General features: G+C 39.6%; 1 protein-coding gene across 5 annotated transcripts in view; it reads right to left on the bottom strand.

Moving 5' to 3' along the window:
• The window catches only part of LARP4B (La ribonucleoprotein 4B), an 85,323-nt gene that overhangs the window by 50,167 nt on the left and 9,163 nt on the right, over positions 1-25,993 (bottom strand). For all 5 annotated transcript variants that reach the window (XM_069547937.1, XM_069547936.1, XM_069547934.1 and 2 more), the window contains exons 2-3: positions 6,688-6,822; positions 6,006-6,065 (exon numbers count right to left, since the gene is read on the bottom strand). In XM_069547937.1, the coding sequence (XP_069404038.1) occupies positions 6,006-6,065; positions 6,688-6,768 (141 nt within the window). In that variant the 5' untranslated portion in view covers positions 6,769-6,822. The remainder of the gene's footprint in view (positions 1-6,005; positions 6,066-6,687; positions 6,823-25,993) is intronic.

Raw genomic sequence — 25,993 nt, 5'->3', positions numbered from 1 at the left:
AGAGTACTTCAGGGCAAAAGACACATACAAACTGGAAATGAGACAGAAAAAGATATTTTATGCTGATGGAAATGACAAGAAAGTGGAGTTGGCAATAGTCATATCAGACAAAACATACTTTAAAACAAAAACCACAAAGAATGACAAAGTAGGACACATGTAAAAGCATCAACACAAGAGGCAGACATAATATTTGTTAACATATATGCACTCAATATAGGAGCACTTAATACATAAAACAAACACTACAGACATAAATGGAAAAAATGGATGGGAATATAGTAACAGCAGACTTCTAACCTTCCACTGACATAAATGGATAGATATTTCAGACAGAAAATAAGAAGGCAACAAAGATCTTGAATGACAAAACAGAACTATTATATTTAATTGATATTTCCAGGATGTTACATCCAAAAAAAGCAGAATACACATTCTTTTTAAGAGTACATAGAAAAATCTCTAGGGCACAAAACAAGCCTCAACAAACCGAATAGAACAGAAATTATTTCAAGCATCTTTCCTGACCACAATAGCATAAAAGTAGAACATCAACCACAGAAAAGAGGAAAGAGGAAAAAACAACTGCATAGAGACTAAACAACATGCTACTAGGAGACCACTGGGTCAACAATGAAATCAAAGAGGAAATTTAGAATTACTTCTAAACAAATGACAATGAAGCAACCATACGAAAACTATGAGATGCAGCAAAAGCAGTTCTAAGAGGGAAGTTCATAGTGATACAAGACTTCCTCAAAAAAAGAAGAAAAAAATCTCAAATAAACAACCTAATCTATCACCTGAAGAATTAGAAAAGAAACAATAAACAGAACCGAAAGCTGGAACATAGAAATAATAAAGATCAGAGAGGACACAGAGAATTAAGAAAAAGATCATAAAACCAAGAACTAGTTTTTTGAAAGGATAAACAAAAGTAACAAACCTCTGACCAGGCTGACCAAAAGAAAAAAGAAATACAACTAAACAAAATAAGAAATGAAAGAGGAGAAGTAACAACCAATACCATGGAAATACAAAATACCATTAAAGAAAATATTATGAACAGTTAGTTATATGTCAACAAAACAAACAACTTAAAAGAAATGGACAATTTCTAGAAATACATAGCCCAATGAAACTAAGTGAAGAATTAGATAATTTGAACAGACAGATCACTTGATGTGAAATACAATCTGCAATTTAAAAACAACAGTAAATTCCATGCAAACAAGAGTCTAGGCCTGGATGACTTCTCTGGGGAACTCCACCTAACACACAAGGAAGAGCTGACACCTATGCTTCTCAAACTCTTCCAAACAACTGAAAAAGAAAAGGACATTCTCAGTCATCCTACAAAGCCACCATCACCTCTGAAGGACATAAAACTTTTAAGACAGCCAAAAAATTACAGAAGGAAAAAAAGTATGAGAGTTGATTTTATTCTAAAGGGCAACTCGGTTACTTTTTAATTGGATTTTTTATTTCTGGTAACTCAGTTACCTAATCCACATAAACAACAATAGCTTTAAAATTCTTTTCTATATCATTAGGTGAAGTTATTAAGTGAAAGTTGCTCAGTCGTGTCCGACTCTTTGTGACCCCATGGACTAATATAATACAGTCCATGGAATTCTCCAGGCCAGAGTACTGGAGTAGGTAGTCTTTCCCTTCTCCAGGGGATCTTCCCAACCCAGCAATTGAACTGGGGTCTCCTGCATTGCAGGCAGATTCTTTACCAGCTCAGCCACAGGGAATACAACAAAAAAACCTATTTGTGGATTACAAATTTACATCTCAGGCCCTAACCTCTCTAATTAGGACCAACTGACACTAGTGACCCACTTCACTGCTCACTTAAAATTTTTAACAGGTGGATTTTCCCTCCACAAAGCTATACTTTCCAGTTTTTTTCATCTCAAATAAAACCATCATCCACTAAGTTACTCAACTATCCCTGATAGATTTTTCCCTGACCGCAATCCCTACATCCAATCCATAAAGTGGTGCCATTTATGGATTTCCAGAAAATCCAAAATCCATTCATTTCAAGTCTAAGCCACCACATTTTTCACCTTACTTACCAGTTCTTTAACTTGGTTTCTTTGCTTCTATTCTTGGTGGCAAGAACACACAGAAGAACTATACAAAAAAGATTTTCATGACCCAGATAACCACAGTGGTGTGATCACCCACCTAGAGCCAGACATCCTGGAATGCAGAGTCAAGTGGGCCTTAAGAAGCATCACTATGAACAAAGCTAGTGGAGGTGATGGAATTCTAGTTGAGCTATTTCAAATCCTGAAAGATGATGCTGTTAATGTGCTGCACTGAATATGGCAGCAAATTTGGAAAACTCAGCAGTGGCCACAGGACTGCAAAAGGTCAGTTTTCATTCCAATTCCAAAGAAAGGCAATGCCAAAGAATGCTCAAACTACCACACAATTGCACTCATCTCACACGCTAGTGAAGTAATGCTCAAGATTCTCCAAGCCAGGCTTCAGCAATACGTGAACCGTGAACTTCCACATGTTCAAGCTGGTTTTGGAAAAGGCAGAGGAACCAGAGATCAAATTGCCAACATCCTCTGGATCATGGAAAAAGCAAGAAAGTTCCAGAGAAACATCTAATTCTGTTTTATTGACTATGCCAAAGCCTTTGACTGTGCGGATCACAATACACTGTGGAAAATTCTGAAAGAGATGGGAATACCAGACCACCTGACCTGCCTCCTGAGAAGTCTGTATGCAGGTCAAGAAGCAAGTTAGAACTGGACATGGAACAACAAGCTGGTTCCAAATAGGGAAAGGAGTACGCCAAAGCTGTATATTGTCACCCTGCTTATTTAACTTCTAGGCAGAGTACATCGTGAGAAACACTGGGCTGGATGATGCACAAACTGAAATCATGATTGCCGGGAGAAATATCAATCACCTCAGATATGCAGATGAAACCACCCTTATGGCAGAAAGTGAAGAATTAAAAAGGCTCTTGATGAAAGTGAAAGAGGAGAGTGAAAAAGCTGGCTTAAAGCTCAACATTCAGAAAACTAACATCATGGCATCTGGTCCCATCACTTCAAGGCAAATAGATGGGGAAATAATGAAAACAGTGAGACGCTTTATTTTCTTGGGCTCCAAAATCACTGCAACGGTGACTGCAGCCATCAAATTAAAAGACACTTGCTCCCTGGAAGAAAAGCTATGACCAACCTAGACAGCATATTAAAAAGCAGAGATGTTACTCTGCCAACAAAGATCCATCTAGTCAAAGCTATGGTTTTTCCAGTAGTCATGCATGGATGTGAGAGAGTGGGAGTATAAAGAAAGCTGAGTGCAGAAGAACTGATGCTTTTGAACTGTGGTGTTGGAGAAGACTCTTGAGAGTCCCTTGGACTGCAAGGAGATCCAACCAGTCCATCCTAAAGGAGATCAGTCCTGGGTGTTCATTGGAAGGACTGATGCTGAAGCTGAAACTCCAATACTTTGGCCACCTGATGTGAAAAACTCACTCATTGAAAAAGACCCTGATGCTGGGAAAGACTGAAGGCAGGAGAAGGGGATGACAGAGGACGAGATGGTTGGATGGTATCACTGACTCGATGGACAAGAGTTTGAGCAAGCTCTGGGAGTTGGTGACAGACAGGGAAGCCTGGTGTGCTGCAGTCCACGAGATCACAAAGAGTGGGACACAACTGAGTGACTGAACTGAACCAATTCTTGGCTCACTACAATATATTCTATTAATACAATAAAGTCAAAGTAATCTTTTTATAAGTCATGTTATTCCCCACCTAAAATCCTCTATCTCTATCCCAAATTAATTTCAACCACTCAGAGATAATGCAAAACTGTTCCCAAGTGCTGACAAGAGCTAGATTTTGCTTCTGGTATTACTTTCTACTTGTTTCTCTTTCTAAAGGAAATAACACATGCCAAAGAGGATGTATCTCTTCTTGAGTCGGCTCTGAAGCTGCCCAGGTTCAAATCCTGGACAGATGAGCAATTTTAGGGAAACTGCTAAAGCCTCTCTGCTCTCAGTTTCCTCCAGTTAAGATCACTTTTTATACTCACTGATTGGCTAGACTTGCAAACAGTTACAACTCAATAAGGGTATTATTTGGGGAAGGAGATTAGCAGGGAGCTGTATAACAATTGGCAGCACCATGGCCAAAATGCAAACCTACTTGTGAATTATTCAGACATTTATTTGGCTGTTCCTAAGGACATTGTCCTCCTACTTACACTGCATCCAACTCTAGGGGAAAGACTAAACCTTGAAAAAGACTGGTTCTCAAATCAGACAGCTAAGCACAGACACTTTGCAGTTGCACAGCTGCAGACTATGAAGGGTCAGTACTCAGAGCCACCACACCAACTCAGCTGTCCACACAGGTGTGCCATTATAATGCCAGTTAGAAAAATGTTCAAAGCAATGTCATTTATGATAGGAGGAAAAAAAGAAACACGTTCAATGTAACCAAAAACTGAACAGCTAAAGAAATGATGGTAAATCAACATAAAATACCACAGGGCACAAGGGTATATACAGATGAAGTCTGCTATGGGGAGAAAGCATGAGGTAAAATATGTATAAACATACTGTTTAAAACTACATAAAAATGTATGTACTCTTTAACAAGACTCCTACTTTCTACAGAATGCAAATCTGTTATCAAGTTTTAAAGAACACACATGTTGTGAGCCCAGATGGTCTCTTAATGATGATCCCTTCTAGTTCTAGCATTTAGTGATCCTATAAAAACCTAAAGTGTGCAAATACTCTGAAAAACTGGTGAGGAGAATACACATACTTTACAATACCAGATGTCAGAGATGTGTTCTGTGACACCAGGGGTACTGAGTAGCAAAGCTGGACCAAGAACCAGTCATGTAATACTTGATTATAAGACATGAACTCTTCATAATGACAAAGAAATCATGTGCAGGCAGCACTAGTTGCAAATCATTTCTCCACAGAAATGAATATTGAATGCTGGCTCAAGTGTTATACTTCTTTTCTAGGCAGGTCTTATCTCAATTGTTTCCCACAACATAGTTTAAAAGAAAGTGAACCCCATACCAAAACCCACCCACAGAATCCAAATATCTAGTTTTATGCCCTAACATGGGTTTTAAAGACATGTGAATATTATATCAGATCATGAATCAACCAAGAGGAAGTGGGAGATTTGATCTAAAACAGTTTTTTAAATCTGTCAGTGATTTCTGTATAGTGTTAACTCTTATATTTGACTTTCAAATGACTTAAAATATTACAGAATTCACTTAAAATCAGTGTAAAATACAATATGCAAAAACCCTATATACATAATAATGATAAAATACAGTAGTTTGGAGGACACCCTTCATTTTTTAAAATTCTGCCTTATTAAAAATATATCAACAATCCAATTCCCCGCCTTTTTTAACTTCTACATGAGCTGCTTATAAGTTGGGGTGCAGAGGAGGCTGCTATAAATTTTGTAATATTACTTTAAAAATTTACATTTACTTTAAAAAAGACTTAATTTTAAAATTCCGTAGGACATAAATCGTAAGATCATAAGATCACTTAGAAGATCACATAAGATCACTTAGAAGACTGCCAACCTAAACGTGCCTGACTCCAAATGCATCTGATACATGAAAACGCAAACAGTGAAACCAATGTTCTCAGTAAAAACTTAATATGACTTCTGTGCTTTAAGGAATACAGGCTGTTGAAATGTAAAGTTAATCACACACACACTAGATGATCAGTGAACCATTAACAACACTGTGATGAAGAGATGAAATTAATACACATGGCACTCAGCTGTCTGTAGAGCTACACGCACATACTAGAAGAGAATACACAGTACTGACATATACTGTTCCCAAGTGGGTCCTCCCCCACTCTCTTTTTGGGGAACATTCACATTTTCTAATTTCTTTACAATTAATATTTACTATAATGCATTGTCTGTGAGCTTCAGCTATGATTAATTTCTGAGCTGAATTACCTGACTCAAAGCTGGAATGGAACTTGTCTGAGAAGTTGTCTGAGATATGGGACCATTCATCTGTAAAATTGAAAACACCAGACACACCATCACTACAATGCAAAGAAACACATTTTCAAACCATGGTAATTGAGCAAAACAAAACCCACTGAGAAAAGCACACTTATATGACAAAGAAATTTAATGAGATAGTCAAAATGATGTAGGAGCCTTGAAATGTAAAATACTTTTAAATTCTGACTGGTGTTATTCCTTGTCATTTCAACTGGAAAAATTGAGAAAACCTACTTTTCCCAATATCATTTAGAAACTTTAAATCTCATTGCCTGACATGATAATAGCTTACAATAAACAAATGCACTCAAAATTTTAAATCTGTATTATAATTTCTAATTAACTCTTTAAATAAATACCACTACAATGGCTATCATGTTATTAAAATATTTATAAATCACTGCCTTTATCTTAGTGATTTTAAGTCCAAAGCTTTAAGCCTTAAGAACTATAATGCCCGTGTTTTCTCTATCACTTAGAAATCTGGAATTTCCTCTACTAAGCAAGCCCTAAGTATACTCAGAATTTACCCCTATATTTAAGCATAAGTGTTCTGAGTAGAGTGCAGAGCCTGTTATCACAACAGAAGAGGGTGCACGGGCCAGCGCTGGCCTGGACGCCCACTCACCAGATGTGCACTGTCTTTCCCTTCTTGGACTCGTTGGCCCTGCGGTTCAGCCACGACCTTAGCGTCCTGATCAGAAGTCATGAGCTGTTTACTTTGTGGCTCCACTGGGAGAAGTTCAATGTTAGCCAGCGAATCCTGTAAAACGACAGACAGTAAATTGGTAACTTGAAGTGCAGAGGGTATTTAATTATAAAATGAAACTATTAAGCAGTTTTAAAATCCTCAAGTTTTCTAGGTCATATGTTTATCCCTCTGCAGTCTAAGTAGTTTAAAGAAATTTGCCCATTATGTCCACCTTTCACACCCAAGAAATTACATTTTAAAAAAAGGTTTCTTCTTCATATTAATTTGCTAACTATAATACTGTAAGATTTAGAAACCAAATGCTAACATATACAAACCCACTCATGTTCAGAAATTCATTTTTTAAAAACAGAAAATTATCAAAGTACTAGAACTCCAGTTTGGGACTGATGAATCCCAAATTTATGTATATATAGAATTCTGTAACACTCCTAGAGGAAAACATAGGCAGAACACTCATATAAATCACAGCAACATCTTTCTTGATCCATCTTCCACAATAACGTAAATAAAAACAAAAAGAAACAAATAGGGTCGACTTTAAAGCTTTTGCTCAGCAAAGGAAACAATAAAAGGAAAAGACAACCCACAGATTGAGAAAATATTTGCAAACAATGCAACCAATAAGGGATTAGTCTCTAAAATTTACAAACAGCTTAAGACACCTAACAGCATCAAAATAAACAATCCACTCAAAAAATGGGCAAAAGACCTGAAAAGACATTTCTCCAAAGATAAACAGATAAGCAACAGGCACAAGAAAAGATGCCAACATGGCTAGTTATTAGATAAATGCAAGTAAAAACTACAATGAGAGATCACCCCACAACAGTCAGAATGGTTAAATACAAAAAACCCACAAACAACAAATGCTGCAGAGGGTATAGTGAGAGGATTCTTCCTACACTGCTGGTGGGAATGCTAACTGGTACAGCCACTATAGAGAACAGTATGGAAGTTCCTTAAAAAAACTAAGAATAGAGCTACCATATGACCCTGCAATCCCACTCGGGCATGTATCTGGAGAAAAACATAATTTGAAAGATTATATGCACCCCAATGTTCTTTATAGCCCTGTTTACAGTGGCCAAGACATGGAAACAACCTCAGTGTCCATCAACAAGGGAATGGATAAAGATGTGGTACATATATACAATGGAATGTGTGTGTGTTCATGCTAAGTAGCTTCAGTTAAGATGGACTCTTTGTGACCCTATGGATTGTAGCCCGCCAGGCTCCTCTATTTATGGGATTCTCCAGGCAAGTATACTGGAGTGCGTTGCCAGGCCCTGCTTCAGGGGATCTTCCCAACCCAGGGGTTGAACCAGGGATCTTACATCTCCTGCACTGGCAGGTGGGTTCTTAACCACTAGCGCCTAATTCACTCCGTGTGACACTCTCTAGGTCCCTTCACATTGCTGCAAATGGCATTATTTCATTCTTTTAATGACTGAGTAATATATGATGGAATATTACTCAGCAATTAACAATGGAAACAGTGACAGACTTTATTTTCTTAGGCTCCAAAATCACTGCGGATGGTGACTGCAGCCATGAAATTAAAAGACGCTTGCTCCTTGGAAAAAAGCAATGACAAATCTAGACAGCATATTAAAAAGCAGAGACATTACTTTGCCTGCAAAGGTCCGTAGAGTCAAAGCTATGATTTTTCTAGTAGTCATCCACGGATGAGAGAGATGGACAATAAAAAAGGTTGGGCATCAAAGAACTGATGTTTTCAAACCATGGGACTGGAGAAGACTTTTGAGAATCCCTTGGACAGCAAGGAGATCAAACCAGTCAATCCTAAAGGAAATCAACCCTGAATATTTATTGAAAGGACTGATGATGAAGCTGAAACTCCAATACTTTGGCCTCCTAATGCAAAGAGCCAACTTACTGGAAAATACCCTGATGCTGGGAAAGACTGAAGGCAAGAGGAGAAGGGGACAACAGAAGATGAGAGGTTGCAAGGAATCACCAACTCAACAGACATGAGTTTGAGCAATCTAGGAGATGGTGAAAGACAGGGAAAGACAGGCATGCTGCAGTCCATAGGGTCGCAAAGAGCTGGACATGACTGAGCGGCTGAACAACAATTATAAAGAATGAAATAATGCTATTTGCAGCAACATGCAGGGACTGAAAGAGGATCACACAGAGTGAAGACAGACAGACAGAGAAGGAGAAATTATATATATCCCCTGTATGTGGAATCTAAAAAGAAATGATACAAAAGAACTTGCTTCAAAACACAAAGAGACTCACAGAAAACTAATTTATGGTTGCTAGGCGTGGAATGGCTACTTAGGGACTTTGGGATGGACATGTATGCACTGCTTCTTTTAAAATGGATAACCAACAAGCACCTACTGTGTAACATGTGGAACTCTGTTCAACGTTATGTGCCAACTGGGATGGAAGGAACGTCTGGGGGAAATGGATACATGTATACGTATGGCTGAGTCCCTTTGCTATTCAGCTGCAACTACACAACATTGTTAATCAGCTAAACCCCAATACAAAATAAAAAGCTTAAAGTTTTGGAAAAAATAAAAGAAATTCATTTTTTAAGAACAGAAAATTACCAAATTAACAGAACTCCAGTTTGAGACTGATGAATCCCAAATTTATGCATATATAGTTTTTGACCAGCCCATTTCATTTTCTTCCAGGAAAGCAGTAGCCTGGAGAAATAAACAAGTTTGTTTTAAAGGAATCCCTTCACAGTCTTGAAGAAAGAAACCAAAAGCAACAGGAACACAGGGCAAAAGCATGCCAAGCAGCTCGCGTAAAGCTTTTGCCTGGCTCAACAGCTGGACACTGAACTTCATGTAATTTTCCCAAAAGGATCATGAAGTAACACTGGCTTAGAAGGGATACCAGTTATCATGATTTTATATTACGAGTGTCAGAACCACGGTTCTCAGACATCCAGGTGTGACTTAAGCGTTCCCTCTCTATGTAAGCTATGACTCCTCAAAAGATAAAGAAGTTATTTAACCCAGATTTTTCAAGCTTTTCTAAAAACACACAGCATCCAAGTGGCAGATAAATTTAAAAGCTGTTTTTTGTCACTAGGTAAACCATGTAGGTTTTTAAGTTTCTATGATGGCACTTTCTATTCTCAATAACCTGCTTATGATAAATTCTTAAAACCCTTTATAATGAAATAATCTGATGATCAAAGGTAAACTAGTCCTACTGTCAAATGTATCATCAACCACAGAAGCACAGAATCACTGAAACGCTGTACAACAGACTTGGAAATGGAAACTACTAACAGAGGAGAAGGGCCTGAAACAAATCAGTTTCAGAGATCCATGTTTTCCACAATGCAGAATAAATGACAAATATGTTAAACTGTAATCACCTGCAATGTGTTAAATTGTAAAATCCAGAAAATATGGTGGTACCTACACTGACAGTCACAGCAGGGAGGTGCAGATGCTTTTTTACACTATTAACTTGAGTATTAAGATTCTCAAAGGGGGGAAAAATGTCTGGCTGAAAACAAGATACAAAGAGAAAAAAAATCAATATAAGTCCTTTATTATATATACTACCTATATTTTTTCAGTCGGTCACAAATTATGCCCCTTGTGATTGAAACAGCACACCACAGACAGGAAGTAGTCCTGAACAACAAACCCAGGATGTGATCTTACTGTAACCTTGCAGCAAACACAAGCACACAGGAAGGCCTAGGGGTTCTGCGAAGCTGGACCAGGAGCCTGGCTTCTTCAATACAAACGGGGACAAGATACACATACTGTCCCAACTGTGGCTTTGTTTATATGGCTTTATCTGTTATGCTTAATAATGATAATAAATAAAATGAGACCCTAGCTTCTAGGGATGCATACTGAAACACTTCCAGGGGAGATAACGTGATGTGGGGCAGAGACATGGGGGCTCACAGGTGCTCTTCCCGGGAGAGGAGAAGGAGGGGTCATGATATGATCCTGTCTACTTCTGTATTTCTGCAACAGTGTATAAGCCAAGGTTGAAAAGGCAGCCATGGCAGCAGCTTAGTACAACAGTGGTTCTGCCTGGGCAACCCACATGAACAAGCAATCATACACCCTATCTCTTAAATTACCAACATGACACACGCATTTTTTTTTTAAAAAACCAAGTAAACTGCACAGATACAAAGCACTGAAATTAAGACTTTATTATCAAATATCTCAATCTAAAATAATACTTAAAGAATACAGACAACAATTCCAATAAAACACAAAATAACTTTTTCATTACTTGTTTAAGAAACCAAAACTATTTTAAGACTTACAGCTATATAACCTATTGCTTCTTGGCATAAATCAGGTCTCAAGGTTGTGAAGAGAAAAGGGGGCAAAGGGGGAAGAGATCTATTGTCAAAGCAAACCGTTTCTTGGCATAAGACCTGGTAACAGGACAACCTAATGGTGTTCAGAGGCAACTTTCACAAAAACTTAATGAGCCAAACAAAAGGGGTCATCCTCCTGATTTGATTTCATTTTCTATTTACATGAAAAAACAAAGAGACATGAAATCAGAGGGCCCTTCCCCCCAACCAAGAGGTCTCCAGGCTAGCAGACTTTGTTAATTCCGTCTGTCAAAGCTCCATCTCAGAAAGTTTTATTAACCTTATCAACTACTTGGGAGCGTATAGTTCTCTTAGTTCTGTTTCTAAACAATTCTTTTCCCACATACCCGAAATGTTTGTTTTATACGTAAAAACTTATTTAGGTCTTCTTGGACACTCAAGACAATCCTTAAAAAAATATAAATCAATCTCAAAACTGACTATATCAAGTTGGTGGCATAAATATACAAAGAAGAGTTATTCTAAGTGACATTAAAAGAGAGTATTCACACACAAAATCCTGAAAACTCACAAGAAAATCTTAAAATGCACTCAGGTGGGTTGTTCTTTGGGGCAAATGTTGGTATTATTTTGAAGCTATTTTATGTATTATACACACACATACACAAACTGTAATATAATAAGAGAAAAGCATTATATTAAGTACTAAGACTTTCAACATAAAAGGAAACACAAACATAAAATCAAACAAGCTGGGTAAAATCCACAGAATCATTTTATATTTACTGTAAACGTAACTTTAAAATTACAGTTGGCCCTTGAACAAGGGGGTTTTTGAGGCACATGTGGGTCCACTTATATGCAGATTTTTTCTTTTCAATAAAATGGACATACCTGTGGTTGGCTGAATACAAAATGCAGAACCAGGGATACCCAGGTACAGAACCCTGGGCAGGGAGGGCTGCGTGTCAAGTCACAAGGGGCTCTTCGACTGCTGGGGGTCAGCACCTCTAGCCCCCGTGGGGTTCAAGCTCAGCTGTATAGATTTTCTTCGGCTTTCACTATTTGTTCTACTAACATCCCCCTCCTATGCCAGGTCCTGCTCTGGGATCCCCACACTGCACTGAGCTGTCATTTCTCTCCAGTCTCCTCCGGCCTGTGGCAGCGCCTCAGCCAGCCACATTTGTGCGGAACATTGCTCAATTTGAGATGAACCTGGGACATCGTATCGCGACGGCAAGGAAGCTCTCTAAGACTCCTGCGGTCCCGTCACAGAAGCAACAGGAAAGGAAGAGAGGGGCTCCTGATGGCCAAAGACAGAGAATGCAGGAGGCACAAAGAATGAACGGAAACAAACGTACAAAAATCCAGTGGTTACAGGCCACCACTACAGAAGTGACCAGTGAAGGCTGTCAAGACACCAACTCCTTTTTCTGAAGATTGCTCCAGGGAAACAAGCCATCAGCCTGCTCTTGCTGAATGAGTATTTAACACAACTAAAGACCAGGGCATGCTGTTCACTATATAGGGGTCACAACGAAAAACAGGGTGGATGACAGAATCTGGAAATCACATTGCTATAGCTAATGAAATGATCGCTGATGTCTGCTAGAAAGGAGGGAAAGAGCTGACGGGGAGCTCAGAGGGACTGAAGCCACTTTTCAATCTGATGACTAACATGCAACAAGTGGGTATTACACTCTTAACAGGATCAAGAGCATAAGGTCAATGAAATATTCTTGCCAAAACAGAACCTATGTTTAATCAAACTTCCAAACCCCACTCCCAATTTAAAGGAAACCCTAGGAACAGTATGTGTTAAAGTTAAACAACACCAACGAATGTCACAAGCTAAACCAAAAATGTGGGGCATACTACAGACAGATGCCTCATTTCTACAGCAAACCTGAGACATGGAAAAAAAGGGGAGATTTTTATTGCTACAAAATGGAAAAGCTTTAACCAAAATAACCTTATGTATGAGAAATGTATCTGGACCCAGGTGCAAATAAATTAAATTAAAATGATATTTTTGACAGGAAAAATTGAATGTTGCGTGGGTGATCAAAGGTATTACAGAATGATTAATAATTTTGTTGAGTGCAATGAAGGTGCTGTGGCTTTTATTTTTAAATGTTTCATCTTTAAAAGATATAAACTAAAAGACTACAGATGAAATTACACATTTGGAATTTGCTTTGGAATATGTTAATAGCTTTTTTGTGAGTGTAAGGAAAGAGAAGAAACAAAAATACAAGAATGCAGCAAGCTGATGGAAGCTAAACTGAGGTAATGAGTACCATACATTGAGGACTGCTGCAATATCCTCCTCCTTCTAAGGTTAAATTCCATAATAAAAGCTAACAAGACTCATCTAACTAGGATACAGTATCAACACACACCCCAAACTCCCATACTTTCGTCTATTTAAAATATGTACTAGCGAAACAATTCAACAATATGTAAACCATTTTATAATAATACTCATGGCAGCTTTAGTCAAAAAAGGGGAAATAAACACTGAACTATAGAAAAGCAAAAAAATAAAGCAATATATTACAAGTATTAAAAATATTCACCAAGATTATATAAAGTAAAAAAAGCAGGATATTAAAAAACTGTGGACAGTATAACTGCAACTATATTTTTAAAATTCATATAATTTTGAATATTTAAAATGAAACAAATGAAACTAGAAGGAAGGACCCCAGATGACTAACAATGTGTAGTTAAGATTAAAACTCAAGGATCATGTTCCACTTTGCTTCATTTCTGTAGGTTCAACTTTTTTAAAATAACTTACTATTTATATAATCACACATACCTAATAAAACTCACTGGCTGGTTGATTTCATGTTTATCAAACAACTACCTAATCCTTTAGGGTCGAGGAGAGTCTACAGAAAGAGCAGGTACTGACCCAGTTGCCCGTCAATACAGGTAATAAAACTGTCATTCAGTTATTGCAACATTTTCTCATGCAATATATCATCAGTCTTGTTCTCTGAGACAGGGGGTCTCAAAGTGTAGTCCAAACCCCATGAGAGGTCCCAGAAGCCCTTTCTGGGGCCAAGAGGTTGAAAGGATCAATGCTGAATGCCCTTATTCTCTTCTCACAGAAGCACAGTGGATTTCTGGTATAGGAACAAAGTTCAAGGATACATGAGAAGACTATTAACATACTCCTCCCTTTCCCAGCACATATTATGTGTGAAGCCAGATATCCCTCTTACATGTCCACCAAAGCAGCATGTCACTAACAGAGCCAACACAGAAGCAGACAAGATTCCAGCCGGGATTCAATTAAATCACACATTAAAGAGATTCACAAAAATACCTAACAATGCCACTCTCATCATTAAATCACTTTTTGTTTTGGAAAAGAGTGCTATTTTTTCACAGGCAATGTTATTTATATTACATGTAACGAGTTTGTTATTATTCAAAAAAAATACATATTTAAAATTTCTAAATCTTAATTTTTAACATAGAAAGAACCAAGTCATGTAAAAAAAGCTCTCAAGGACCTTCAATGTTTAAAAGTGTAATGAGGTCCTGAGCCCACAAGGTTTGAGAACCACTGACAAAACACACAACTAGTTCTGACTGACAAGTGCCTGGTGTTCATGGCTGGGAAGACATGCCACTCTCACGATGGCCAACAGATCAACCCACAATCCATCGATCCACAGAGTCAATACAATCCATAAAAATTCCACCAGCCTTTTTTGCAGAAGCTGATGAACTGATCCTAAAATTCCTATGGAAATGCAAGAGACCCACAAAACAATCGTGAAAAAAACAAAGCTGGAAGACAGACCCTTCCTGATTTCAGAACTCACTCCAAAGTTAGAGGAATCAAAAGTGAGGTGCTGGCCAAAAGACAGATCAGTGGAACAGAACTGAAAATCCAGGTATAAACCCTTATGCTCAAGGTCAATTATTTTCAAAAGGGTAGCAAGACCACTCAATGCAGAAAAATACTCTTTTCAACAAATGATGCTTGGACAACTGAATATCCATATGCAGGAGAATGGAGCTGGACCCCTAACTTACTCTCTATGCAAAGATTAACTCAAAATGAAGCAAACACCCACATATAAGAGCTAAAACTGTAAAGCTCAGAAGATAATAGAGAAAGGCTTCAAGAAAATGTACTTGTGTCAATGGCTTCTTAGATTGGACACCAAAAGCACAAACAACAAAATAAGAAAATAAACTGGTCTTCATCAAAACTTCTGTGCTTCAAAGCATACCATCCAGAGTAGGAGAAAATATGTGCAAATTATACATCTGATAAGGGACACAAAACTATATAGAATAAATAATTCCTAAAACTAAATAAGAGACAAGTTAAAAATGGGCCAAGAATCTGAATTGACATTTCTCCAAAGAAGATATAAAAATGGCCAATAAGCAGGTGAGAAGATGCTTAACATCGTTAAGTCACTAGGGAAATGCAAATCAAAACATAAGATACCACTCCCTGGCATGGCTATAATCAAAACGACAAACAGTAAGTGTCGACAAGGGTGTGCAGAAATGAGTTCTTCATACATTGCTGGTGGGAATTTAATAGCACACAGACACTTGAGTGAACAGCTTCAAAATGTTTAATCCATTATGACTCAGCAACTGCACCTCTAAGTACATACCCAAGGGAACTGGCTTCCTCCTTCCTGGAGGCAGCCTGAGTCCCCTTCTCAACCCTTCCTCATCACCCACAGCTTCTCTGCTCTTTACAGCAACGATCACTCCGAGCTTCTCAAAGGTATCCATGTGTTTCTTCTTCTTATGAACAAGACATAACAGGACAATAAATCCCACCAACAATATGCTACAATTTACCCCAAAGAGATTTGCTCTGTCACTAACACTCTAATACTTGTTTTACTATCCTGCTGTCATAATACTTTTTCTGTATTTGCAGGTAAGTATGCTAAAGTCTCTTCTGATGCCTGAACTGTGTGTGATTAAGAGGAACAAGTCAAGGAACAGAGCATGAGCAGAGAAGACGGCTGAGACAAGACGGTATCACACAGACGTGTGTTCTGAGGGCTCCAGCATGATGACAGGGACCATTCTATTGAAAAAAAAAAGTAAGTATTCAACAAGGTAAGTAAACAATTTTACCTAAACATGGAAAATGGATTGTTAATAACTTCAGAGATTGTCTTCATTAAATAGTGTGTGATCCCCTTTGAGAATCGTAAAGTCAAAATCTGTTACTTTCCATGTCTACTATGCAGACCTTTGAAACTAATAAAACTCATTAGAAAAAATGAAAATGGTCAAAAAAAGCTAAATTAAATAATTAAAGCACAACCCTATAATTTTGGGACTGGAAGAACATGTGTTCAGGCTTCTCAGGTGGCTCAGTGATAAAAGAATCTGCCTGCCAAGCCAGGAGTTGCAGGAGACCCTGGTTTGATCCCTGGTTCGGGAAGATCCCCTGGCAGGAGGGCCTGGCAACCCACTCCAGTATTCTTGCCTGGGAAATCCCATGGACAGAGGAGCCTGGTGGGCTACAGTCTATGGGGTCACAAAGAGTCAGATAAGACTTAATTAAACAAAAACAAGAAAATAAAACACCACAATGGCAATTAGTTACTCACACATTTGCTTTGTGTTGCTGGCTGGGCTATTCTGTTTACCTCACAGCTGTCTGCATCACCCTGCTGCTGTTGCTTCTGCTAAGTCACTTCAATCTATCTGACTCTGTGCAACCCCATAGACAGCAGCCCACCAGGCTCTGCCGTCCCTGAGATTCTCCAGGCAAGAACACTGGAGTGGGTTGCCATTTCCTTCTCCAATGCATGAAAGTGAAAAGTGAAAGTGAAGTTGCTCAGTCGTGTCCAACTCTTCACCACCCCATGAACTGCAGCCTACCAGGCTCCTCTGTCCATGGGATTTTCCAGGCAAGAGTACTCTGCATCACATATAGGACCTAAAATGCACATTCCTGTCTCACTCCAGAATAACTTGTTAGTATCTTGGGGCAGATCAGCTATGTACCTTCCACAGCACATTACCAGATTATATACTTAACTGAATCTGCAGACCTGAATGGTGGGGATGTCTACAGAGCAACGGATGCGGCTTCCAGGAGGGCTGTTACTCTAACTTCTTGTTTTTTAAGACTCACTGTCTCTATGATGGTCCATTTTGTCCATGAAGTTGTCTTAATGATAAATGAAAGAGAGCAACCCAATCTCACCATAGTAACTGTTTAATTACACTTTTAAATTCACAGTCAGTATGGAAATATATGTCTAAACAGATGCTGCCAATAAAGTATGATTTTTTAAAATTTCCTTTTATACATACCTACCTGTGCTTCTATCAAAAAAGAAAGTAGGAGGAAAAGGTAACTCATTCATAGTTTGACCTGGTTCTGCTCCTAGGGAAGGCATAAAATCAAACACAACATGCAAAAAGTTCTCAGCCAAGTAAGAGTGGGAAAGCATCTACATGAGATATATACCCTAAAAATTACATTAAAAACTTTTTATACAAAGTGCTTTCAATTGAGAACTTACCTAGATAATACTACACAAAAAAAATTTAAAAGGTCCCTTCAAGCTTTAAGGATTAAAGTTGGTTTATGAAATCTTACCCCAGAGTAGTCAATTACTTGAAAAGATTATTTAACTAGGTTGTAAGGAATTCTAAACAAACTATTTGAAACAACCAAAACAATATGGAGTAGACTTAAAAATTATTCTTGGGACTCCCCTGGTGGTCCAGTGGCTAAGACTCCATGCTCCCAATGCAGGGGTCCTGGGTTCAATCCCTGGTCAGGGCACTAGATCCCACACACTGCAACTAAGAGACCAGGCACAGCCGAATAAATAAATAAATATTTTTAAAAATAAGAATTCTTCTCTTATTCTGCATGTGGTTGTAATGGTTGTTCTGTAAAATTCTGGTAAACGTGAGCGCGAAGGGGAACACATCCTTAGAGTTACAGCCTTCTGTCCCCCAGTGTAACTTCTTGCTTTTATCATTGAGTTGCTTCTTTCCCAAGAGAAGAGTATCTCTTAAAACAGTCACACACTTTTTCACCAGAGGGAGAAGAAAATGGGAAGTGCAAGCTTTGTTAACTGACATCTTTCTGGACATGACCAGGAAGTGCTGAGGCCAAGCCGACACCCTGCGCAGGACACAAGGCAGCACCATCAGCCTAACACGGAGGGGCAAACACCCAGAATGATGTTCAGTTTCACAGCTGAAAGGTTAACGGTCCTGCGTTCAGCCTCTTGAGGATGAACTCTGACCACCATTTGTCTGCTGCTCAACTTGTTTTCACCAAGAACTACCTTCCAGGTTGAAAGTGAAGCCCCCCCACCCCACCCCCGGCACCAGGGGCCAGATGTGTAGGGTCTGGCCAGTAGTCTGCCAGGTGGAGAGATCTCCTAATCCTTTCCTGCCTCAGGGCCCTCACTTCCACCCCAAGTCCTTCTCACATCAGTCTGCTCAGCTGCTGCAAAGCCCCTTGCAGGTGAGCATCCACACCTCTGTCTCAAGCCACACACTCACTGTGCTGATGGAAAGCTCAATGTGTCTACACAGAGCAGGAAAAAACCACTACTGCTGACCTTTCATGTGTAGAACCACCTTCTATAAGTTATGTTTACCTTAGGGGACTGTGTATATGTAGTTTTGGTTTTTTAACTACAAAGCTTTAAGTACTTTCAATCTGAATATGTGATCATTGAACATGAGATTATTGAAACTCTCCACAAAAATCTTCACTTTCTCTTATTTACACTGGAAAACAAAAAAATGCTGATGGCCAAATACAGCATTTGGTACTAGTATACACTTGTACCAAAAGTCAGAATTAATACCACAAATCTTTCAAGAGACCCAGAAGTCCTCTTTAAAAATAAACTCCAGATTGTGCATTTCTTAACTCTTTTTCTAAGGAGTTTTCTCATCCTTCTAATGAATCTTGCTTTTCTCCAAGGACTGTCTATCACATTCTATTGTGCTTTCTAATTTATAATCGCATAACTGCAGTTTTTCAGTTGAAAAAAACATAATACTCTTTCAATACAAGAGGAAGATTGAGGTAGGGTAAGCAGCTCAGAACTCAGCACTCTAAAGAGCTGCATGTACTTCGGAGCTCCTCCAACCCTGTGCTGCTCAAACTGGGACGCGCTGACAATCCCGGAGGGCACCGAAGAACCGAACTAGAGGCGGCACGACTATTCCAAGTTCTGGAATCATATATAAATTTAGTAATTAAAAAAAAAAAAAAGACTGTACACTTCAGTGAAAGGGAAATATTCCACAACAACTATAATCTTACACAACTAACTCTTTCTCAAAAACTAGATCTCGAAAGTCAAGGCAAAGAACCCAAAAACATACAACCTGCATCTAAGTCAACTTTAAGAGACTTAGTAAAAATGAGTTTTTCTCTGCAGTTTCTACAGTTAAATCATACACTTGCACTAATGAGCACAACTGCTTTGCACAAACTATGGGACAAACTGAACTGGCTTCTGTAAGCAAACAACCCAGCCCGGAGGAGGACGAGGACAGAGCTAAGGTAGGGAGCAGTGCACCAGCCCCACACTCTGCTACCCACAGGCAGCTGCTTTCACAGGAGAGCGTCACCTGGAGCCTTCCCCTCGTCGGGCATTCTGCCCTCAGCTTCTCCACATTTCAGTTACCACACGTTAAATTTCAGTGCATCTAAGCAAATATCTGGGGAACATTTTTTGACTTATGGATTCCTCATTTTTTAAATCAACTGTTTAAAAAATCAATGCTCATATAAAACAAATAAAAACTGACACTCCCCCAGTCTCAAGGAAATACACTACCTCATCTACCCCACTGCTCTAACCAGAAACCTGCAAGTAAATTTTTAATCTCTCTCTCATATAAGCTTATCCTTCCTCACCTCCACTGTCACTAAACTGTTCCAATAACTATCATCTCTGAATGGAACCACAACTCTAACCTCCTAGGTTTCCCCCAGTCCCACCAATCCTTGTGCAGAATGATGCTCCCGAAGGAGTCGATCTCTCACCCTCAGCGTGCACCTGCCACGCCAGGCACTGTGATACCTGGAACCAACCAGGTAGGCCAGCTGGACTGTTACCCCTATCCTCTGCACAAAGCCTGAGTTGCAAACCCTCTACAACACAGCAAGGCAGCCACCTCTCCATTACAGGAGGGCAGGCAAATGTCTCCCTTCTTGACTCCTGCTCTCCTGATACAATACCCAGCAGAGTAGAATCCAGGAAAATATGCTTAATCATTTTCATTTTCACCCACTAAACATGTGGGAGGAAACTCCTTGTAGTTAAAACATAAAGTGCAAAAACTAAGATGATTCCAAGTGAAAGCTTCTGTTACTGCATATTCCAGATGATGTGTTAATGTGGGAAAACACAACCTTCTCAGACAATGGTAAAACTATTGTGAGTTCACTTTAATTTTTAGATACTCTCTAGGCTTTGTGAATGGGTGTGTGTGTTGTTGTTCAGTCACTAAGTCGTGTCTAACTCCCTGCAACCCCATGGACTGCAGCAGGCCAGGCTTCCCTGTCCTTCACCATCTCCCACAGTTTGCTCACATTCATGTCCACTGAGTCAGTGATGCCATCCAATCATGTCATTCTCTGTCACCGCCTTCTCCTCCTGCCCTCAATCTTTCCAAGCTTCAGGGTCTTGTCCAATGAGTCAGCTCTCTGCATCAGGTGGCCAAAGTACTGGACCTTCAGCTTCAGTCCTTCCAGTGAATATTCAGGACTGATTTCCTTTAAGATTGACTGGTTTCATCTCCTTGCAGTTCAAGGGACTTTCAAGAGCATTCTCCAGCACCGTAATTCAAAAGCACTCACCCTTCTTTATGGTCCAACTCTCACATCCATACAAGACTACTAGAAAAACTACAGCTTTGACTATACAGACCTTTGTGGGCAAAAGTGATGTCTTTGCTTTTTAATTTCCTGTCTAGGTTTTCATAGTTTTTCTTCCAAGAAGCAAGTGTCTTTTAATTTTATGGCCGCAGTCACTGTGGCGATTCTGGAGCCCAAGAAAAGAAAATCTGTCACTGCTTCCACTCTTTCCCCATTTTTTTGCTGTGATGAAGTGATGAGAATGGATGCCATCACCTTCAGTTCAGTTCAGTTGCTCAGTTGTGTCCAACTCTTTGTGAGCCCATGAACCACAGCACACCAGGCCTCCCTGTCCATCACCAACTCCCAGAGTTTATTCAAACTCATGTCCATTGAGTCGGTGATGCCATCCAACCATCTCACCCTCTGTCGTCCCCTTCTCCTCCTGCCTTCAATCTTTCCCAGCATCAGAGTTTTTTCAAATCAGTAAGCTCTACGCATCAGGTGGCGGAGTTTCAGCTTCAACATCAGTCCTTCCAATGAACACCCAGGACTAATCTCCTTTAGGGTGGACTGGTTGAATCTCCTTGCAGTCCAAGGGACTCTCAAGAGTCTTCTCCAACACCACAGTTCAAAAGCATCAATTATTCAGCACTCAGCTTTCTTTACAGTCCAACTCTCACATCCATACATGACTACTGGGAAAACCATAGCTTTGACTAGATGGACCTTTGTTGGCAAAATAACGTCTCTGCTTTTCAATATGCTGTCTAGGTTGGTCATAACTTTCCTTCCAAGGAGTAAGGGTCTTTTAATTTCATGGCTGTAGTCACCATCAGCAGTGATTTTGGAGCCCAAAAAAATAAAAGTCATCACCCTAGTTTTTTGTATGTTGAATTTTAAGCCAGCTTTTTTACTACTCTCATCTTCATCAAGAGGCTCTTTAGTTCCTCTGCACTTTCTGCCATTAGAGTGGTATCATCTACCCTGTGACCATCCAGCCTGGCATTTCACATGATGTTCTCTGCATTTAAGTTAAATGAACAGGGTGACAATATTCAGCCTTGTCATACTCCTTTCCGAATTTTGAACTAGTCCATTGTTCCATGTCCAGTTTTACTTGTTGCTTCTTGACCCGCATATAGGCTTCTCAGGAGACAGGTAAGGTGGTCTGGTACTCCCATCTTTTTAAGAATTTTCCACAGTTTGTTGTGATCTACACAGTCAAAGGCCTTACTGTAGTCAATGAAGCAAAAGGAGATTTTTTTCTGGAATTCCCTTGCTTTATCTATGATCCAACAGATGTAGGCAACTTGATCTCTGGTTCCTCTGCCTTTTCTAAACCCATTTGTACATCTGGAAGTTCTCTAAAGCCTAGCTTGAAGGATTTTGAGCATAACCGTACTAGCATTTGAAATGAGTACAACTGTGTGGTAGTCTGAATATTCTTTGGCGTTGTCCTCCTTTGGGACTGGAATGAAAACTGACCTTTTCTAGTCCTGTGGCCATGGCTGAGTTTCCCCAATTTGCTGACATATTGAGTGCAACACTTTAACAGCATTATCTTTTAGAATTTTAAATACCTCAGCTGGAATTCCATCACCTCCACTAGCTTTGTTCATAGTAATACTTCTTAAGGCCCACTTGACTTCACGCTCTAGGATGTCTGGTTCTAGGTGAGTGACCACATCAGTGTGGTTATCCAGGTCATTGACACCTTTCTTTGTATAGTTTTTCCCTGTATTCTTGCCACCTCTTTTTAACCTCCTCTCCTTCTCTTAGGTCCTTACAGTTTCTGTCGTTTATTGTGCCCATCCTTGCATGAAATTGGTATCTCCAATTTTCTTGAACAAATTTCTCGTCTTTCTCATTCTGTTGTTACATTTCTGTGTGTATATTTGTGTGTTTGTGTATGCATACATGTAAGTATGCACTTGGGGTCTGAACATAGGAAGAGTTAAATGCAAAATGATAGTGATAGTAAAAAAGTCCATTTAATTCTCAAAATAACAACTCACAGAAGAAGTTCCTAGGTGGTAAACACACAAGATCTACTATTAGTATTAAAAGTAGAAGTAAAAGATCCTTTTGAAAATACGCTGAAAGTCATGAGTCCTTGCACTGGAAGAAATGGATGGAGACCGGAAACATTAACCACCAACCCAGGAGCCTGCGGATTCTCTGCATGCAAGTCCACCTGCGCCGCCCAGCAGGGCATGGGAGGAGGATGGAGCAGCGGGGACTCCACTCCGCAGGGCTGATTTTACCTCCCGAGCGCCTTTAGGGCACATCAGCACAGGGCACGTGCTCAAACAAGTGGCAGTGAGTCAGGCACTGGCCCCAGGGAGCTATGAACCACAGAAGTCTCCCACTTTGCCAAAGTTCACTTGTACAAAGGGCCTATATTAGTCCTGTTTTTGCTAACCAAGAGATCTGAAGACAATTTCTGCCTTTGTGAAAATCAAAACCAGCTTTCTGTGTCTGTTTTACAGCAAAGCTATAGAAGCAGCGCTCACTTGAGCAGTGAGCAACCCCTCCAAGCTCCTTCCTCGGGACATGAGACTCAGCATCCGGCCAACAACTGGCTGTGAGCAGTGTCTCCACCTATTCTGTGCTTCTCTGAACAAGATGCATCCTAAGATAATTGCTTCTTATTTTGGCTTATGGAAGGTTTCACTTCCAGACAGGACAGCGGGAGAACCTGTGCAACACTACTCAGAAAGTAACAGTCACAGAGTCCAAGCACACTCTAACTACCAGCCTCAGAGATGAGGTGTTACAACTGAACACACTCTCATGTCAGTCAAAAGGACAACAAATCGGTTAATATTAAAATACGTCAAATACCCCCTAACAGGCAGCTCTCCTTGAAAAAGTGATACCATGTTTGAGAAAAAAAATTTACATTCCACAGTTATGAATTTTTAAAAATATAATACTTTGGATAATCTTTCAATCTGATATTCCAACAGGATCACAAGTCCTAGCCCACTTAGGATAATACTCTAACAGACGACAAAGTAAGTAACATCACAATAAAAGTTCCAAGCAACTAGGAGAACCAGAATCAGCTCCAATAATTCTGAATTACTGCTCAGCAAGGTAAATAACCTTCTCTCAGTTTTGTCTTGTGGGCTCCCACGATCTCAACAATCATCACTATAAAACTATCATTAAAACTTTCTAGTTAAAGCCAGCATTTCTGATGCTTAGCTATGCTGTGTTTACAGCTCTCAAATCTACCAGGTTACTAGACCTAAGACACCTTTATGCAAGACACCCATGCTTTGAGCACTATTTGCAGTGGATGTGGAAGGAGAAGTCAGGCAAACCCCATTTTCTGCTCTTCTCCCATTGTGTGGTATAAGGCACCTGTCTCCAGGCCTCAGTTTCCCAAGGGGCAAGGCAGGTGCTCCAAAGAACAAATGGGGGGAAGAGCCAGGGCTCTGGGTCCAAGTCATAGCCTGGTCCTCTGTGGAAGAGGGCCCAGCTGGCTGCACTCAGGCCTCCAGTCCAGAACACTGCAGGCTGCAAAGGCACATATTTTAGCAAAGATGGCTGCGGAGGAGCCAGACTGAAGGCCGGAGTAGTGCTCAGAGCTCAGGGCAGATCCCTGTTTGCACAGAAACAGACAGGCGGTGGGTGTAAACAGATGGACACTGGTTCCAAAGCCTGAAGGCCAAGGACTGCACCAGGCATGGATGTTAAGGTCTGAACGCTTCAGGAAGGAGACCACGGAATTTAAATGAATTTCACTTAGGCTAGTTCTCAAAGATGAGTCTGAATATACAATACAAACTAGAAGACTGGTTAGCGCATTGCTAACTAGAAGACTTGTTAGCGCATTGCTAACAGGAAGGATTTTAAATGGATTAAAGCTAATAGGTTAAACTATCTAAAATGACAAAGAAAACCCTTTATTTTCCTGGAATATGCACATTAATTCAATGTTTTAAAAAGCACAGTTCAATGGCTGCTTTACAAATATGCTTTAAAAACAAAACAATAAAATATTGACTGGGGCTTCCTTGGTGGTCCAGTGCTAAGACCCTGCGCTCCCAATGCAGGGAGTCCAGGTTCAATCCCTGGTCAGGGAACTAGATCCCACAACTAAGAGCTCACATGCTACAACTGAAAGATCCCACGTGCCACAATTAACACTTGGCACAGCCAACAAATGCATTTTTTTTTTAATGTTAACTAAAAATTCTATAGGGTACGTAAAATTAACACTTTTACCAATTTTTCTTTTAAAATTCCTCTGTTCGAGTATAAACTGAAAAGTATCCCACTGAGTTCTATACTAGTGCCAAGGAGAACATAGCTTAGAGAGACCAGAGTCACAGCCCTCACTCTGCCACTAGCCAATCATCTGTACTTCCAATTAATTTTACTTCTGTGGGCTTCTGTCTCTGAATCTTTAGAGCTCTAACATCCTAAGAAAATAACCACAATATTATACTTTTTTCTTTTGGAAGTTGTTTTCAGAAGCTATTATCAAATCTCAGTTAATAAAATAATGTAGACCGAAACGCACAATCTCAGAAAATGACTTACTTCAAAGTGTTATTTCATCCACACCAAACATTACATGAATAGTTAAAAAGGATTAAAGCTCCCCCTCAGTCTTGTAATTATAGGCAGGTAACAATGGCATTAATAAAAAACAAACTACTCCATGTAACTGAATTAAGGCTGCTTTATGCGTATTGGTAATTATTAAACATTTGCTACAGATACTTGCTCCTTGGAAGGAAAGCTATGACAAACCTAGACAGCATATTAAAAACCAGAGACATCACTTTGCCCACAAAGGTTCACAGAGTCAAAGATATGGTTTTTCCAGTAGTCATGTACAGATATGAGAATTAGACCATAAAGAAGGCTGAGCGCCAAAGAACTGATGTTTTCAAATTGTTGTGCTGAAGACGAAAGACTCTTAAGGGTCCCTGGGACTGCAAGGAAATCAAACCAAACAATCCTAAAGGAAATCAACCCTGAATATGCATTGGAAGGACTGATGCTGAAGCTCCAATACTGTGACCACCTGATCT

This window comes from Ovis canadensis, chromosome 13 (assembly GCF_042477335.2).
Source record: "Ovis canadensis isolate MfBH-ARS-UI-01 breed Bighorn chromosome 13, ARS-UI_OviCan_v2, whole genome shotgun sequence".
Lineage (NCBI taxonomy): Eukaryota > Metazoa > Chordata > Mammalia > Artiodactyla > Bovidae > Ovis > Ovis canadensis.
The sequence above is the reverse complement of the archived record's forward strand: the minus strand, read 5'-3'. Positions and strand labels throughout refer to the sequence as shown.